Source organism: Alligator mississippiensis, chromosome 3 (assembly GCF_030867095.1).
Source record: "Alligator mississippiensis isolate rAllMis1 chromosome 3, rAllMis1, whole genome shotgun sequence".
NCBI lineage: Eukaryota > Metazoa > Chordata > Crocodylia > Alligatoridae > Alligator > Alligator mississippiensis.
In genome coordinates, this window is record NC_081826.1 from 65,378,902 (window position 1) to 65,398,345 (window position 19,444).

At 37.6% G+C, this 19,444-nt stretch overlaps 1 protein-coding gene across 2 annotated transcripts in view; it reads left to right on the forward strand.

Annotated features, from left to right (window-relative positions):
• Positions 1 to 19,444, forward strand: part of LOC102562782 (cytochrome P450 7B1) — a 194,377-nt gene that overhangs the window by 157,921 nt on the left and 17,012 nt on the right. For both annotated transcript variants that reach the window (XM_019498705.2, XM_014606812.3), the window contains exons 2-4: positions 8,477 to 8,613; positions 17,896 to 18,492; positions 18,925 to 19,131. In XM_019498705.2, the coding sequence (XP_019354250.1) occupies positions 8,477 to 8,613; positions 17,896 to 18,492; positions 18,925 to 19,131 (941 nt within the window). The remainder of the gene's footprint in view (positions 1 to 8,476; positions 8,614 to 17,895; positions 18,493 to 18,924; positions 19,132 to 19,444) is intronic.

Genomic DNA, 19,444 nt, shown 5'->3' on the forward strand with positions numbered 1-19,444 from the left:
GAAACAAAAGTCTTCAAACTGAAATGAGGGCACACGAAATGTTTTGAAGGTTTTTGAGTTTTGAAGCAGTCCAGTGGCAGGAGGAGGAGGAGGAGAGCCAGGGCTGCACTCTGAGCAGCTCAGCCAGGCAGTGGGAGAGCCAGTGGCAGAGCCACTCTGAGGACAGCCTTGGCCAGTGACTCTCCCCTGCCTCCTGCCACCAAGCTCAGCTGCCACCTCCTGCCTCCGGGCTGAGCTCCATGGGGCTGGCAGAGCTGCTTGGAGTGCAGCCCTGGCTCTCCCCTGTCTTCCGCCACCAGATTTAGCTCTGTGGGGCTGGTGGAGCTGCTTGGACTGCAGCACGTGGTGCGAGGTGAGGGAGAGCCAGGGCTGTGCTCTGAGTGGCTCTGCCAGCCCCACGGAGCTCAGCCTAGTGGTGAGAGGTAGCAGGAGAGTCAGTGGAGGAACCTCTCCAAGCGCAGCCCTGGCCAGTGGCTCCCACTGCCAGGCTCAGCTCTGTGGGGCTCCGGAGCCTCCTGCTGCTGGGCTGTGCTCACCAGGGCTGCACTCTGAGTGGCTCTGCCACTGGTTCTCCTGCCGCCTCCTGCCACCACGCTGAGCTCCATGAGGCTGGCGGAGCCACTCAGAGTGCACCGGGAGGTGGGGAGAGCCAGGGTTGCACTCTGAGTAGCTTCGCCAGCCCTACAAAGATCAACCTGCCCTTCCAGTGCTTCTGAATTCCTCCCAGGGGTGTGGGCTCCCAGATCTGTGCCTGGGATGACAGGAGGCTGCCACTGCTTCCTGGGGTCAGTGGCGCAGCAATCTTCCTGGTGCTGGGCGCGGTTACACCCAATGCTGGTCGAGGGGGCAGCGGCAGCCTCCTGTTATCTTGCACACAGATCTGGGGGCCCGCACCCCCAGGAAGAGTCTGGCACAGCCCCACAGCCCTCCTGGGGGTGCAAGCCCCCAGCTCTGCACGCCAGATGACAGAAGGCTACTGGCAAGTGACACGAGTTTTGCTTTTAGCAATTTGAGGTGCAGTGTCACAAAAACCTCTGCACCTATCTCCTTGAAGCTTGGCAGACTTCATGCCCTCAGAAGGGGCTACTATCCCTGTAATTTTCACCTGAATCAGGCAAGAAATGACAAAGTTATAGGCATTTTCATGATTCCCCAATATAGCCTATGGGCTAAACGTTGAAACAGCAAAACAGTTTTGACAAAATGAAAGGGGACAGTGCTTTGAAACAAAATGAAACAACAAAATGAAACACTGTCCCTTTGAAACGGTGAAACAGAAGTTGAAACAAAATGGTGCTGTTTCGCACAGCCCTACTGGTAATGTCCCTCTGTTGTTTTCTTAATGTGGTGATAAACACTGAATTAGGGGTGATAAACACTGTTATCTGTTCCCTGCTGGGCTGATCAAAGCATCCCGCCCGGCCACGCCAGGCCCCCTCACTCAGTTCTCTGGAAGGGAAGGGAGTGTTGTTCTAGGACCACCCAGCCTCTAGCCTGAGCCACTGCAGTCAAGTGCCTGCTTTTCTGGAATGAAAAGGGAATGTCTATCCACCTCCAAATCAGTTCAAGCTTTGCAGTTTATACTAACCTGCAAAGATTGAATCAATACAAGCTCAGGCATTTTGAATGTCTGTCCCTAGCCTTCGTGTCAGACTCAAAGTGATAGGGATTATTTAACCTGAGAAGATAAAAACAAAGATTCATTTACAGTTACAAAGAAAGTCTGATTGCTCATTTGATTTCCTTAATGAAACAGCATGGGGGCATAGGATGAAAATGAAATAAGCACTTCTTACCTAGGTGTTCATAGCATATGGTACATGATTCTATTAGGAATGGAACAGAGCTCTGAGAAGCCAATTACATCCCTTTTCCACAGACTTTCATGGATAATGTGAATGAGGGAAGAAAGATGAACTAGGGAATGATGTAGATAACACTATTTCTCCCTATCTGACTATTTGCACATAAAAAGCAAGAATGCATTTTCAAGCTGATGGATAAATTGCTGAGTTCTAAAGTTTACTTAGCACTTGGAGGGACCTGTTGAATTATAAGAGAAAAAAAAATCTCAGGAAGAAAGGAGTTGGAAAGATTTTTGATTAATTCCTCCTCTAATTAGTTCTTGCAAGACTTGTTGAGCATTATGGGAAGGATTCACAGCTAGCTTAATTCCATTACAGTCCATGTACCTAATAACTATTTATGCCAGATGATAATCTCATCCTATACATACAATGACCAGCAAGTGTTCTCAATTACTTTTGGTAAAAAAAAACTCCCATGAAAACTTTTACAGTAGGAAAAAAAAAGGGGGGGGGGGGAGGGGGAGAGGCTTTTCCGTAAATAAAATGCCTTTTCATGGCATTTTTCTCTGTATTAAAAAAACAAATACTTTTCAGCTGCAAGAAATTTTGCTTTTCAACAAAAAGTTGACATTTTCCATGTAAGATCATTGAAATATATTTTTCCACTGAAGATTGAATTTTTTTCTAACTACTCCTTAAATCTAATTTTGCTATAAAATTCTCTTTGTGAGCCAGATAAACTATCCTCCATTTAGTGTGCATGTGGGATGTTTGTTTATTCCTATCTACCTATTAAGTCCTGTTCAGAAATGAGTACTGGACTTGTTGTACAGGTTTTGTTCCTCTTTTTTCATTTCTATTTTAAAACATGAATTTAGTGATCATTGAAAGGTGGAAGGTCAGTATCAGAGAAAAGTGAAATCCCTTATGTAGGTACATGTACAGTCTGGTTGGCAGCAGTACAAGCCTCAAATGCATTGCTGTTCCTCCATGCAGTTGTGGAGGGAGAACTTCTCACTTCGATAAATGAGAAAGCTGAGCAGTTTCTATATCGGCTAAGAAATGGCCTGTTCTAATCAGTTTTCTTCAACTAAGCCTCCAAGTAGTCATCAGACAGAAACAACATCTGGTCATTATCACCCCAGGATGTATTTAAGCTGGTGATTCAAAGGTAAAAGTTTGCATGTTCCCATACTAAGCCTCTCATCTGTTCGGTTCCACAGGGAATACTTTTTAATATAGAGTATGTTCAACCTGGGAAATTTAGAGCTAGAGATCATCAAGGCAAATAATCTGGTTGATTTTTTTAAAGGAGTAGGTAATTTTATGAGCATATAGAGAATTTATGATTTTGACATGCTATGCCAATATTATAAAAAAGTCAAAACTTACACTTCAGAGTAAAGTCAGCCTTACCTTTGTCTAACTATTTTATTTTTATGGTGTGCATTATTTCCAAATTGTTATGAGGGTCAAGTGTTTTTCATGGTGCAAATGAAAATGTGCGTGACCAAGCTAGGGTTTTTTATGCTTGTTCTACCATCTAAAGTCTGAAGTATTGGCTCTAGCACCCCAAAAGACACCAATAAGGCATACCAAATTTCTGTTCCAGTATGGCAGTTCTTTCTGGAACTTCCTAGCTCTCCTTTATGTCATGTATTCTGTTTTTGCTTCTCTGTTATGGATAATAACAAATTCATGCTTTGTCGCTACAGCAACATGGGACTCATTCTAACAAACTAAGAGATGTAGAGTTGTTCTTCATTTTCTTTCTTCCTTTTCCTTCATTTATTTCCTGCTTTCCCATTTCTTCCCCTCATATCTATGTAGGAATTAGTTGCATATCCCTGCAGATGAATACACTGTATTTTGAAAAACACCCCATCAGCTGGTATATAATAGAGAAGGTTCATTACCGGATAGTTGTTAAGAGACACATTAAAAATGTCTGGTGAACTAGTTGGAAGGAATAAGTATCCTCTCTAAGTTTACTTGATAAGGCACCTAACATTATAGTTTCTAGATCTAAATATTGTAGGGGTCTGCAACTGCTTAATCAAAAAAAAAAAAAAAAAGGAGAGTGGAAAAGGAGACCCTTACTAGCCTCCCACTGTCCATAATTTCTTGCAGTCTCTCTTTTTTAATACAATAAAACACTCCAGACACTACATTTCTGGGGATTACCTTTCTGGGGGTTGAAGCCTTTGGCCTCATTCTTCTCATCACAGTCAAAGTGTTCATAAGCCCCTAGAAACACACTGCCTGTCATGTCTTGTTGTTTAAATATTGTGATAGAGCCTGTGAATAACTGCAAACTGTTTTGACATGTCCATAATAGCTTTTGTTCTACATCTGTACCAATACATTGCCTTTTCTAAAAACACATCATTGCTTGCTTTTATTTTGCTATTATATTAATACTTTGATCACAAGTGCTAGGGCCAGGAATAACTTATCCACCAGGAAATCAAATCAACCTTTAAATCAGTAGCTTTACATTTTCTGGCAATGCTATTTTAGGAAGTGAAAAGTCCCTCTCCATGACAAGCAATATTATTAGGCCTTTATTGGATGCTTTTTTTTTTCCCCTCAGTGAAAGTTGCTCAGGAGTATTCTATTGAATCACTGGTACCCTGCAGAGTGACATTTTCATGTGGGGCTTTTTCAGTTGTTCTTTGTGCAGTGAAGGTTGTGTTAACACCAGATGCCACTCACACACAACCAGTGGATTTGCAAGATTATAGGACAGGAAAAAAGATGAAGGTTAAGCACAGGGCACAATAGAGATTACTTATGGTAATGAATTGTATAATTTTTCTAGACAGATCTGGATTAATGTTTATCCCAGGCAAGAGATTACTATATGTCTGATTCTAGTTGTAAACAGACATTATTAAACAGAAGGTTTATGCTCATGAAATGCTACTATGGGTGTTAAAGCACTTATGATTTATTACGTGCAAAGAGAAAAATTAACCTGTTCATCTGCTATATGACTAAATACACTGTGGGTTTTTTGCACAAATTGAAAAGGCATCTGCTGTTTTAGCAAACAAATAGCTACTTAAATGGGACAAATTTTCCTCATCTTTATACCCATGCAACCCATAGACTTCAGTATGATTGTATGGGTGTAATTATGAAAAGAATCACCAGTTTTATAAGGATGGAATAGCTTGTAAGCAGAGTTATCCATTGGCAAAATATAAGATTAGGTGTTTTGTTTTTCTTTTGAATAACAATAATAAAAAAAGTTTACATTCACAGAACATAATGAATAATGACCCATCATGGACGTTCCAAATACTCTTGTTTTATTAACTCTAAAAGTTAATATTTGGATGACTTAGCACTTCCAGTTCTTTTAAAAATATATTTTTAAAATTTACTTTTGATTTTTAACATAATGATTTTCCTTCTCTGTTTGATAGCATCCCTTCTGGTCAGCATGATTGCAACATATGTGTCGCCATCACATTTTTTATTATATGTTGCAGTAGCAGTTAAATAATCACAACTTGTTCCATGATTTCTTTGGGGGGCCAGGGGGAGCAACAGAGAGGGAACCTCTTAATATAAAACAAGGACATTAAGCATATTCTAAAACATGGCTGCTTTCATGTAACAACCACAATTACCTGAAATTGAAGAACTAGTTGCTTTTCAGATTAAAAAACCTCAGTTCTCATAATCCGTGTGCGTTAAGATAAATGTGTTTTGTCTCATACTTTTTAAATTGTCCAGTCCCTTTATAAGCTGTGAATGGTACTGTTAGCATAGGTTTCACATCCCTCTTAACTAATCTTTATAATTATAGATTGTGCTAAATGTGTTTTTAATGTTTTACAAAATAAGACCTACTTATGCTTGTGGATAACTTGACTTGCCTAATTTGGCTTTTCCAGTAAGTCAGGTTACTCAGGTATAAAAGCAGAATCAGTCTGTAAATCTGTGTTGAGGATTTTGATTACAAAGGCTGATGGATACTATACAAATTGTATTGGCTAGATTATGGTATAAAGATCCGAATTGCCTTGTACATGGTAATGCAGATCCTATCAGTACCAGCAAAAACTCTGAAAAATAAGAATAAAAAGTTTTGTTTTACACAAACTGCAGTCTAAACCACCTATTTTCTTCATATAATTTTATTGGATACTGACCAGCCTAACTTTGATTTTTGTAATATTTTATAAAGGCTGAAAAATGTGAATTATGTATTAAAAGTTGGGGGAAAATAATTAAACAAGTAGTGTTTTTGGAGGTCTTTATCCTGGTTATTACAAGTCATGTTAATGCAGCCTATCATTTCTAAGTCATATGCACTCTGATATATACCTCAAATCTTTGCTACAGATCAGATCAGTTTAGAGAAGCCCAAAGTGGGTGTATTACACTACTTAAAAGTTTGTGCAGCGAAGCATTATATTTTGGAGACTATAAAATATATATTGCACTCTATTCCCTTTGCTATACAGCACAGATATCTATAAGTCATTAAGGTGACCTCCATCTTCTAAGGAGAAGTAAAGATAGAAATGAAGACACATTTCTGTTATCAGTCTACTGTGGGTCGTAAGTTGAAGTAGCATTATATTTTCCTTTGAAATACTCATAGCCTTGACATGGTGTTTAACAGTGTTAAGCTTATTGCTGCTGAGCTAAACATGTCTGAAGCAAACGATGACCCTCACGTCTTTGTGATAGCAAAATGTCTCCCTGATGTGATCCCACAGACTTGGAGCATTAAGTTAATTTTCCCCTGGATTTCTGAGCTGCGTCCTTTTTACCCCGCGGAAGCCTTGTGAAGAATACAGCTTTTGACCGAATGACAGAGCATGGAGGGTGAAATTAGATGCATTAAATTAAAATATGACAAAAAGCCTATCTAAATATTTGTCACAATGTTACTTATGCAGTTTAGTGCCCATCTCAGGAAGTGAAAGCAGGCCACTGCTGGGATTTAAAAGCCTTCTCCCTCTTTCTCCCCCCCACAAAAAAATGGTAAATGATTCTTTGCAAGCTTTGAGAGGATAATTGAGTGGATAGCGTAGGCTGTCATAGGTCTAGGTTTGGGAATCCCTCGGTCTAATCTCAGATTAGTTCTTTTTTTTAGTTTCATTCTACATAGAAAAGTTTGTAATGATGCATTCTGTATCCAGAGCCATTTTTGTGCCACTGGAACGAATAATGCTGTCATTGACTGCTAGAAGTTCTATTATACATTTATTAAAGCATAGAAGGAAAAAAAAACACCTCCAAATAATTATATTATCCAGTGCTTACATTCAGGCAATGAAATGTATTTTCCAGTTTCTAGTACAGCATTTTTTAGAGAAAAATAACAAGAAAATAATATTTTACATGGAGGTAAACATGTTCAACTAGTATTAAATATAGGAAAAAATCAAATCATGTAATTTATTTGTGTGCATTCATCTTTAATAATAACTTCAATCTACTTTTTAAGATGATAATAATTGATTTCTTTCATTTGTATGCATTTATCAAAAGAAGCAGCTTTAATTAAAGACAAAGAGTTGAATAACATTAACTGTTGCCTTAATCTTTTTCTTTTGGATTTTCTATTATACTGGTTAATGGGAAAATGAGGAACTATCATAGGGTTAATCCAGCTACATATAAATCCATGCTGTGTATGATAGTAGTAAAGCTTGTGATCCCTTGATCTTTGATTAGATCCAAGCTAGTAAATATATTGTGATTAATCAGAATGAGTTGTTCTGCATGTAGTATAAGTCACCTTCACAGATGGGATGTAGCATCAGAGTTGCTCCTGAATATTTGTTTTAATCCTTCCTAGAACAGACTTGTTTCATGTCATCATATATTAAATCACAATCAGGAAACTAAATATCAGTACTAAGGAAAGAAATGTGAACTGGAGTTAGGAGTAAGAGAATAGGCCATTGCGAAAGCAAGGATGGAAAGAAGGAAGGAAGGAAGATTTAAAATAACTATATGCTATCCTAAAACAAAGTAAAGAAAACTGTGTGTTTTCTCCTTGGTTAGTGCATAGTTACTTTTATATAAAAAAGCAGTTTTAAACTATGTGAATTTCAGGTTCACTAGAAGAAAAATAACTGCAGGTAAAATCACACTAAATATTATGTTAAGAATGTTTTTCCTATTATTATTTTTTAAATAAATGGTTATTAAGAAATATAACATTTTGGGGCGCAGGTAAAGTGAGACATTTAAAACATTATCTCTAACACTGTCTTCCTCCTAATTAACTAAATCCATCCTAATTGCCTCCTGATATAGTTTACTTTGACATGCAAAATATTGAGAAGGAAAGGAATCTTGCTGAAACATTTTCTGTACTACATGAAACAGGATTTTCTGTAAAATGCAGATTTCACTTGATCTTATATCACTTTAGGATACTGGCTAAAAGATACTGAGTTATTAACAAAAGCACCTCCATTTCTCTCTCTCATTTCTTATAATCATTATACTGAACCTTTTTTTGCACAGATGTATGATTAGATTTAACCTGCCAACATATATGAAGAACTTTCTTCTCAGTACTTTAGAAGAGAGAATGATATATAGTAGGTTTAAATATAATCTGGTATATATGTATAACATATAAATTGTTATCATGCCCAGATTAATCCCTGATTTTCTAAATTTTTTTGCAGGAAAGCTGGGGAGCCTCCATTAATAAATGGTTGGATACCTTTCCTTGGAAAGGCTTTGAGTTTTATGAAAGCTCCTTCAACCTTCTTATTGTCTCAGCAACAAAAATTTGGAGATGTTTTCACTATACACCTTGCTGGTGAGAAGCATTTTACTATTTCTCTGAAATTTCTATCAATGAAATTAAAGATTGGTAATTTTATTTTCATTAATTTAAATGTTTCTGTATATTTGTTTTAATCATGATGTTTAGTAAAACACTTACAAATGAAAATGACTTAGCTATCAGAATGTTGTTTCTAATATATGAAAAAGATATGAACCATAATAACTATAATTATGTTTAGGGGTGAGTATAGGTATAAGCTGTCTGTCAATAATATACACATAAGTTCTGCCAGTATATCTATCTATATTTATATGGGATATATATAATATGGATTGTGTTCCCTAAAAAAGTATAAACTAATATCATCCTGGGAGAAAAATATTAGATCAGATAAAGAAAACACTAAAAAAGTATACAATATATTGTTACCTATTTTTTTCAAGAGAATTAACAGGAACTGAATGAAGGAAGAGCCACCTGAAGTCATTCATATGATCAGGACTGGAACTTCAAAACTTCCTGCTTCCTAATCTACCACAATTATTTTATATACTGAAAATGGCATTATAATTAAATCCAATATAACTTCGAGACATTATATAGATACTGCATTGACTTGCATCCACTAAAAGTCACAGTTTTCATTTTAAATCTTTGATTTACACGAATGCAGGATTGGGGCTATTTAATAGGCCTTTCCATCTCTAACTACTGAAATCCTAGTTCAAATGATCAGTTTTACAGTTGCATCAGTTACTACATTTAGAATTAATGCTCTCTCATTTTTTTCCGCTATTCCCATATTTCTTAGGAGTCTCAGATCAAAATATGAATCTAAGGAAGTCTGTTCCACAGAAGAGAGACATTTTTTTTTATATAGTTAATATGTAAAATAAAAGCCACATTTTTCAGCCAGTTTAAAGTTATCAGAATGCAAACCGGGTACTTATTTTAATTTTTTCTCCCTGCAACAAAAATTGCTTAACTCTTCAGTATTACAGAATTACGAGCTATTGGTTATATAATTTTATTCATTCCTTTTATTATTTTGAAACTAAAAGGAATTATAGGTTTTTCATCTAACAAGTGACTATAGCACATGCGCAGAAGCTACTTTTGATAAAAATCTGTATTGTTATTTATAAACTTTCACAAGCCACACAACAGCAGCTTATTTTGAATGCAAATTAATATTAGTAACTCAAAAGAAGACAATCTGAAATAATACTCTCATAAAGTTGGGTACAGTTGTATTTAAAAACCTGCAGTGTGTCAGTGGAGCATTTGTCTCTCTTTCCTTATATACGTTGTACTGATAAGAAAAGGTTTATTGATTTAATTTTCTTATTAAAGTAATCTGTTAAATTAACAAATCCTATATCAATGTGATGGATCAAAGATAAAATTTTGCTTAGCTTCTCATTCCAGTGTATTTAAGGAAGCCTTCACTGATTAATCCAGTATGATCTTAAAATAGCGAAGTAATGGGTTATGAACATTATTTCATTCTTACTCTGGGAAATCCTAGGTTTTCTGAATTGATGTCATACCCATGCTATTATGGTAACCTTACCTTTTGTAATTCAGTATCAAGACCATTAAATACAGAGAGTTCAGTAAGGAGAAACAGTAGCACATCCTCGGCTTAAAAAAGCTTAGTTGGTACCTCATGTTTCAGATATCAAGATATGCACAGAATTCCATGATAACTTAGTGATTTGACAAAGATGATGTTTGTATGTGCAGCAAACAGAACATCCCCTGTTGTATATGTACTATCATTACTTTCCCCCCGTGGTGTGTGACTAAAGGTCCTGTCAAAAAATTCTATCAATATATATTGTTCTAATTATTGGTTCTAAAACTAGTTCATTTGGAAAATGTGGAACGATGCTTGGAGTTTCTGGCATTGCCCCGTACCGGTAATGCGATTTCGCTGATTGTACTTTCCCATGTGATGAGCAAATGATTGTCATCCCGAAAAGTCTCAAGGGACATAGATGTCATCTTAATAAAGAAATTAAAAAGCACATCTTTCTATGAGAAACAATGTAAATTCCTGACCTGTCGCAGAAAATAGTTCTCTAATTGGTTTTGTGTGGTGGTGCAGCAGAATCGTTTTCCCCAAACGTCATACCAGCGAAGCACTACTGTACATCATTGTCAACAGTTCAGCAAAATCTTCCTAATAAGAGGACGATTACGTAAATGCGATAGTCTTTAAAAAAAAAAAAAAAGAGTGAGGGAAAGTTGTTTCTATATGATAGTGCTTGCAGACCCAACCTTTTCACTACATAAGGATAAAGAACAGATAGACAGCTAGGTAAAAACTTTAAGAACCTTGGAAAGTCTTTTTCACTGTTTCTCATAAGACATGGTATACCTTTTCCAATACATTATTAGAAATGATACTGGGTACTGTAGCAGAATGTTTATGACTATTCTAGCTCAAGTTTTTTTTTTTTTAAATTATCTGCATCTTACAGATTTTATGCTAAGCACATTTAGTCTTTTTAAAACACTCATAGTAAATTTAAAAAAAAAAAGTAATGATCTACATAAATGCCACTAAAACTCCCTTTTTTCAATTAAAAAGTAATTTAATTCAGCTCCTTTTGACATTACGGCCCACTGCAGATATTATTGTAATAACATACATTCATGATATATCACATGAAGCTCTTGTCTGTTGAAATTGTCATTAAAACAACTAGAGTACATTATTAGAGATATTTCTTACCGTCATACAAATATTGACTTCAATATTCACTAACTGTTGGTAATTTTCATAACTTTTACAACAATCTTTTATTTAGAGAAGATTGCATTAGCTATGGTGATCATAGACATGTGCAGCAGTGGCTAGAATAAAAGCTGTACAGAATGAAAAAAGTAGTACAGTTTTGTCCATACATAGATATGTAAAAAAATAAATAAATCTGAGAGCTTTTTATAGGAATAAGAAAAAAAATAGCTATTTTGATTTGTTTCTATGCTATTCAATAAACAGTTGACTTGTCTTCTTACACTATAGGGAGATTTAGCATGCTTTTACTCTATGCTCATGTCTTTTCAAATGTTTCTGAAAAAGGAATTGTAGTGCCCACCAACATTGCTGAAGAGCTAAGGATTTCATTAAACTGTCCCAGAACAGCAGGTTTTTATGTAAATTATTCTAATCTTAAAAACTTGCTGATCTAGAAAGTTTATAGTATGATATGTTGTACTTTTTGCCAGATTTGGCAATTAGCTTATCAAGCTAATCAAATAGATGTTCCAGTGAGTCCCAAGGTTTTGATCTGTTCCTTTAAAGACACCCGAATACCTAAGGATCCTGAGTACCTAAAGATAACTAAAGTGAGATAGCATTTTTGGAATTACACATACTTAACATGTTAAATAACAACTTGAAAAACATAGGAAAGGACTGCATATGTTAGTGCTTGTTTCCACCAGTACACAGACAGTGACAGTACTCTATAGAAGTGAGCTCAACAGGGAATGAAATTACTTAAAAGAAACACTTAAGTATGATCCCTCTGTTTACAAAACATAATTGAAAGATTTTTTTTTCTAAGTGATTGCTTTTAGATTTTAAGACTACTGAGGCTTTCATGTTGGTAGAGGAAATATTGTGACATGATTTCACCATGTAATGCAAAATCATAATTGACAATATGTTACAGTACAGAACACATTGGTAAACATGTGTAGCCACGTAGTTCAATGTACAAGTAGGACTGAAATCACTGAAAGATCCACTAACAAGTCACACTTCAGTCATTTGTAACTGCAGCTAGCGATGCTAGATTTCAGTTTTTACTAAGGAAAGCGATCTAAAATATTAGAATACTTGGGTTCTACAGTTGGTTTCATGTTCTCTATTGGAAGTACTTAAATATTCTGCACAATTTTCACAAACCAGCATACTTTGCTTTCCCTATTTACAGGTTTATCCTTCCTTGTTAAAACTCCAAAAAGAGAGCAATTGAGACACTTTATTGTATGTGTTTCTATAAATTGTTGACTTGCCTGTGATGTAGTTTGGAAACTGAATTTGACTTTGCAAAATAAATTTTCTCTTGGCATTTATTTTTTATCTGGGCATTTTTTTTTAATCAATTGGAAACACATAAGACTAACAGAGTTGATGATCTGTGACACTGTCAAAGATTCTAAACTAATCATTTTCTTTCAGAACTTTGCAATTATGCTAACAGTGAGTACTGATATAAGACTATTTATTAAAATAGTTTTGTTTGCTTAAGGAATCATTTGCTTAAAGCCATTTTGCTTATTTAAAAAAATATAGGAATTGATAAGTGTTTTGCTAAATGTCTGATTAAAGATCACAAAGAAACTCATATTTTGCATCGGAAATAAGCAGATGGTGGACAGATGGTTTAAATTAATATTAATTAAAAAATCTTAACTTAAATTGTTTACCCTGTAAACTCAAAGTTGGAAAGCCAGTTAACATCTTCAGGGTTAATAGCATTCCAAATCTACTTATTAAAAATCACTCTAAAGGGCTTTATTCCAGCCTTTCATCACAAGGATGAGAACCTTGTGATAAAGTACCTTGAGGATGGAGTGAGTAGAGTGCAAAGGGGCATCACGTCTAGGTCTTTAACATAGGTGTGGAAGGATTTTGAAGAGACAGGCACTGAAAATGCATTTTATGTTCTGCACTCTACAAGGCAGACCTCATTCTAGCAGTCAGAATAATAATTGGGAATAAGAATACCTGGGTTCAACTCCTCCTCTAAATTATTTTACATTAAAGCATACTAGGAGCATCTCAAAACACTCAAGATACCATTGACAAAGACATTGGAACAAATTCTATATTGATGTATGCTTTGTGCAACCTCATTCTTTTCAGTGGGATTGCATTGGATGTAATCAGGGAAAAATATGCCAGTTATAATTATTGGGGCCAATAAAAGTGGTCCATATATCTGTGTTTACTGTGCAGATATATGTATTTACAGTCATAATAGGAAATAATTACGCTATCTCAGATATGTGGTATGTGGTAACTAATAATACTTGTTAACACCTTTAGCACAGGGCTCAGAGCATCAGTCAGAAGGCCAAATTATGTGTGTTGAAGGATGTTCCAAGCATTAAACAGGGCAGAATTAGGCCTCAGCTGCTGCAAGCTTTGTTCCTTTGTTCTTGTTTTATAGTTAGAATATTTTACATTTTAATGGTACTATTTTTTTCCTAATGAGTGCCCCCACAATTTATGAATTGGAAACCTATACTATAAATGACTTCTTAGATCACCAATGAATGACTAGCCATTTACCCACATATTTTCTTCACTAATGGTAGCTAATAGGGCAGTGTGAAGCGTTGGCCACTGATTCAATTCAGCCGAGATTCGGCCTGATTCAGTGGCCGAATCTTCGATTCCAAATCCAATCAGGAGACCCTTTAACCTCTTTGAATTGAGTCAGAATCCTCTGAATCAGTTCAGAGAAATTTGGAAAGATTTGACGATTTGGCCATAGACACAGCTTTAAATGTTTTTTCTACATACCTCAAGGTACCAGGCGGCTCGTGAATGCTGAGATGGGGGGTGATGGAGCATCCCACAGGAGCGCAGGGGGGTCCTAAGCATGCTCAGCAGTAGACCCGGAAGTAGACCAGAAGCACTTCCAGTCCCCTTCTGGGTCTACTGGGGAGCACACTGAGGGCCCCCTGTGCCCCCCTGCCGGCTCAGCGACTGGTGCCTCCTGGGTCTGCGGGGGCACCTGGGGCTCCCCCATGGACGATCACTGAGTCAGGAGGTGTGGGGAGTCCCCCACGTGCTTGGCGGTGGACCCAGAAGTGGACCAGAGGTACTTCAGGTCCACTTATGGGTTTGCCGCTGAGCACACAAGGGAGGGGGGTGGGCCCTGCGCTCCTGTGGGACACTCCATCCACCCCAGTATTGCAGCGCTCATGAGCCATACCTGGTACCTCAAGGTGTGTAGAAAAAACATTTAAAGCTATCTCAGTGGCCAAATCCCTGATTCTCTGAATCAGCATTGAATCTTCAGATTTGGATTCAGCTGAATCGAATCAGGACAGTGATACGAATTAATAAATCGAATCACTGTCCCCAATTTGGGCTGAATCCAAATCCGAATTGAATACAGCCTGTTTTGTACACCCCTAGTAGCTAATAAAAACTTCAGAGGTTAAGATGTTGGCAAACTTATCTTAAAAACATATAACACAATAATATAAAAATAACACTGCTAGGTATCTGTTTTTCTCCAGTATTATTATCAGTGGTTCAATATTGTCTCCTTTAGTTAAGTATCTAGAAAGGCATCCAACTTAGGCTCAAGAGTACATAACAGTTGAGTTTCAGACACAAGGAGGTTGATCCAAAGAAAGCAGTTAGGTGACTAGGCTCCCTATACAGTGCATTGGGACAACAGCTAATGTAGGATTTTGGAAAGAGGGGAGAGGGCACTCAGGATTGGGCCCTTGGCCTTAGGGCCTGGAAGTACATAGCAGGCATGGCTGTGGCAGAAACAGACCCTCAGCTCCTATGGGTAGATGGCAAGAGGGGTGAAGGAATTGAAGTCAGATACGATCACATCGCCAAATTCCATCCTGCTTCCCACCCCCCGTCACGTGTGCATAGGAATATTGGAGCAACCCATGCAAACCCATATGTTGATGGGAAGTTGCCTCGAGTTAGCTGATAGGAAACTCTGACTAGTTGCAAGCATTACCTTTTTTCTGATTTAGGTGGCCGTCATTCCAGCCCTGAGCCCCAAGCCCCATGCATCCCAGCTGGGCAGCAGCCCCAGTCTCAGCCCTGCCCAATTCCCTCCCTTCCTCCCTCCCTCAATCCCCCCTCCCCTCACCATCAGACTTACCTATGGGAGCAGCTCTCCAGACTGCCTGGAAGCCTGGTGCACGTGTGAGTGTACACATATGTATGCCACTCCCTGCCTGACTACCCTTCTCCTGCTCCCCCCAGCCCCTTGCAGGCTGGAACTCAAGTGGAAAATAGCATGTTTCTCTGTTAACTTGAAAAATCTGCATTTTTCTCAGTTAAAGGGAAAATCTGTGTTTTTCCCAGTTTTTCCATGGGAAACAGAAAACCCGGATCCCTGAAGGTGATACAATCATTTGGCCACATTCAAGTGCCCTCAGTAATGTCTGGCATGCTGGGAAGCATGTGGGAGTATCTCCAGCCTTCTGGCCTCAGCCAGTACAGGTTTCTCCTTACCTTCCCCAACCAAGGAGTGAACATGAGTTCCACTTGCTAATGGTCCAATCTATGCATTTTAGAGAAACCTGCATAGATTTGAGTTTTTTGACTGTCTGTACTTAAGCTCTGAGTTCAGAATGTGTCTGAATTCTCATTCGTCCCTGAAGCTTGGCTGCTGCCTTCCCTTCAAAGATCCATGGCCCAGAATCATTTTCTGAAGAAAGTGAGAAGACCTCACTATTTGTGAAACAAAGAGTAGGAGTTGATGGTACCACCCCCCCCCCCCCCACCCTTTATATAATAGAATAGCCGTTAGGAAGGAGAGACCTGGGTTTTAGGCCTTTCTGAGCCTGACAGGTTTCAAAGCCAGATCTCCCAACTCCCAGCACATAGCCATATCCTCTAGGCTTAGAAAATCATGGGAAAGGGGAGAAGACAGGGAAGATTCTTCATCCTTTTTTTTTTTAACCTGTGGCATTAGGTAGCTAAAAACACAAGGCTCATTGAGCCAGGACAGGAAGCAGGCACCTGAGTCTGTAGCTTATTGATTAGCATGCCTACTGGTACAGATTTGAATGCATTCAGGTTGAGGAGGGTCTTAAAACCCAAGGCTCCCACTTTCTGGGTGAGTGCTTTAACCACAAGCCTCTTTTAAGGTGAGCTCTGCATCTAGCCTTAACAATGTCTGTAGTTGTGCTTTGTGTTAGGCCTAAAGTGTTCGTGGGTATTAGGCTTGCTTCAGATACACCTGCCATAATGATTCCTTCCAGAGGTTTAGATCCTGATCTTCCAGATTTTGGATCACAGTGGATTTCAAGCAGCATCTAGATGCCTAGGACACTTCTACACATGAACATACTTGCATATCTGACTTCCACCTAGGTCCCATTTTATGTGTTTAAAGTGCCTTTCTGGACTTTTCTGGCACTAATATTGGCTACTTTTAGTTGTGGGTGGTAGTAAAGTAAAATCAAGATAGCTTAGCATATTCTCCAAATACACAGTAGTGTAACTAAGGGGGAGGAGCAATTGGGGCACCAGCTCTGGGCACCAGCTTTGTGTGGGGGGAACAAAAACAGCTGCTGCTGCAACAGTGGCTGATGGCACCACAATAGTTAGCACAGCAGAAGTCAGCACTCTCCCAGGGGGCACACATCTGGCACACATGTGGAGCTGCAAACACCCCCTTGTTTTAACATGATACCACATTGCCCTTCAAGATATTTTTTTTTAAATAAACCACATGGGAAATGTATTGATATTATAATAAAGCTGCTTCAGCCTGTTATATGAAAAGGCAGTATAGAAGAACACAATATAATTAAAAGGTATTTTAGGTACCATGTTTTTTCTTTGAGTTATGGAAAACATCTGAGGCTTTGCTCCTGGGTTGAGACTCAAGACATGTGGCCTCTGTTCCATGTAAAACCCCAAGGACTTCAGGGTGATCTGGGAATGTATGCAGAACTCATTGCAGAACAAAAGCCTTCATTTTTAGAACTAATCATTTGGGCCCTTTGGTTTCTTCGGCTGATAAGTGAGCATATTCCCCACTGCAGTCTTTCTGAAAGTATTCTCCATTTATATAGAATGATTTACTTGTTCCTTTTTGCCCTTAAGAGATGTATAGTTTTAAAAGTATTATGTTAAGCCATATTGCATTTTCCTAAGTTAAACCAGTTTAGTAAATGTTTCTTATGATTCCAGAGTGCCCTATTTATATGTATATATCACCCTTCATTTTTGTCAAAATAATAGATCAGTCTGCACTTGAACAGCCCTGTTCTGGTTTTAGGAGATCAATAAAAACATGCAGGTGAAATCTTCATCCTCCACAAAAATTCATTACTGATTTTTTCTAACTAAATACATATTGTAATTTCTCCCTTTTTTCTTTTACAAATAGTTTTAGGGGCTTTCAATGTGACTTAGGGAAAATAAATATTCTCTGAAGTTAAATTCAAGCCTTAGGGAAAAGTAATACTCTCTGAAGTTAATGTTGAATTTGATTTTTTTAGTGATTGTTTTTCAAAAGTGTTAAAAAGCATATATGTATATATATTTTGTTTTTTTTTATCTCTTCTCTCCAGGTAGATACTATACCTTTTTCATGGACCCATTCCAATTTGTTTATATTACACGAAATAGCAAGCAACTTGGATTTCAAGAATTTGCAGATAAAATGATATGCAGAACTTTTGATGTCCCATCTGTATTGAGTACAAAATTCCCGGAAATGAATGAAAACCTGCATAGAATATACCAATACCTACAAGGGAAGTCTTTGGACACACTTTCAGAAGACATGATGAAAAATCTCCAACAAATATTTGAAAGGAAATGCTCACAAGCAACAGATTGGGAAGCAGAAAAAATGTACAAGTTCTGCTGCTCTGTAATGTTTGAAGCCAGTTTTATAACACTATATGGAAGAGTTCCTGCTGCAGATGGCCACAAAGTTATTAGTGAAATCAGAGACAAATTTACAAAGTTTGATGCCAACTTTCCCTATTTAGCTTTAGGCATACCAGTTGAGTTGCTAGGAGCTACCAAGAAGGTTCGGAAGGAGCTTATATATCATTTTTCATATCAGAATATGACAAAATGGCTGGGAGGGTCTGAAGTGATCCAAGCCAGAAAAGATCTATTTGAGAAATATGAGCTGCTCACAGTTTATGACAAAGCAGGTAGGAAACTTATGAAAGATTGCTTGTCTGAAATAAAATAATTTACTATAGACCTTTGAAATAAAAAGGCAAAATGGCGACCTTGAATTTTTTTTTATGTTCTTTCTAATTGGCTAATGATAAATTTTTTTACTCTGAAACAACCCTCTATGATAATTGATTTTTTTTTTTTTTTGCTGAGGTGGTAAAACAAGATACTTAATGGTGATAATGAGAAAGATTATAACTGAGCTGCATTTACTTCCCCCCCCCCATTACATTTCAAACTCTTCTCATTAAGCAGAAAATTAGACTTCAGAAGCCTATTGGTCCTCATTAGCATTCACTGATCCTTGGCTGGGTCTGTGTCCTAACATCTTTTAATTAGCACACTGCAAATCTAATCAGTGTAATAAATGCTATTAATCTTCCTTTTCACTTATTTTCTCCCAGCACATCATTTTACCTTCTTGTGGGCCTCTGTGGCAAACACAATTCCAGCTACATTCTGGGCCATGTATTATCTTCTGCGGCACCCAGAAGCTCTTGCAGCGGTGCGTGACGAAATTGACCATTTGCTGCAGTCAACAGGTCAAAAGAAAGGGCCTGGATATAACATCCACCTCACCAGAGAACAATTGGACAACCTGGTCTACCTAGGTAATTTATTTTTATCTCTTATGAAGAAAAGAGGGTATCTCTCTGCAAACTCAGTTTATCACTCATTTCTGTTTACTGAGAAGGTGGAGGACACAGCTGCTTAATTGACATAATAACACCCATTTACATCAATTATAAATTATGTAGTTTATAGCTGTAGATACACTCATTGCATGTAAACATTAGAGCCTAGGTAATTAACTATGCAAGGTATGCAAAAGGCTAAATCGAAGCTTTGCAATTATTTGAAAAAAAGTTTATGCCTATTAAGTTGTTTGATTCTGAGCATCTGCCTAAGTGTTAATGCATTTCA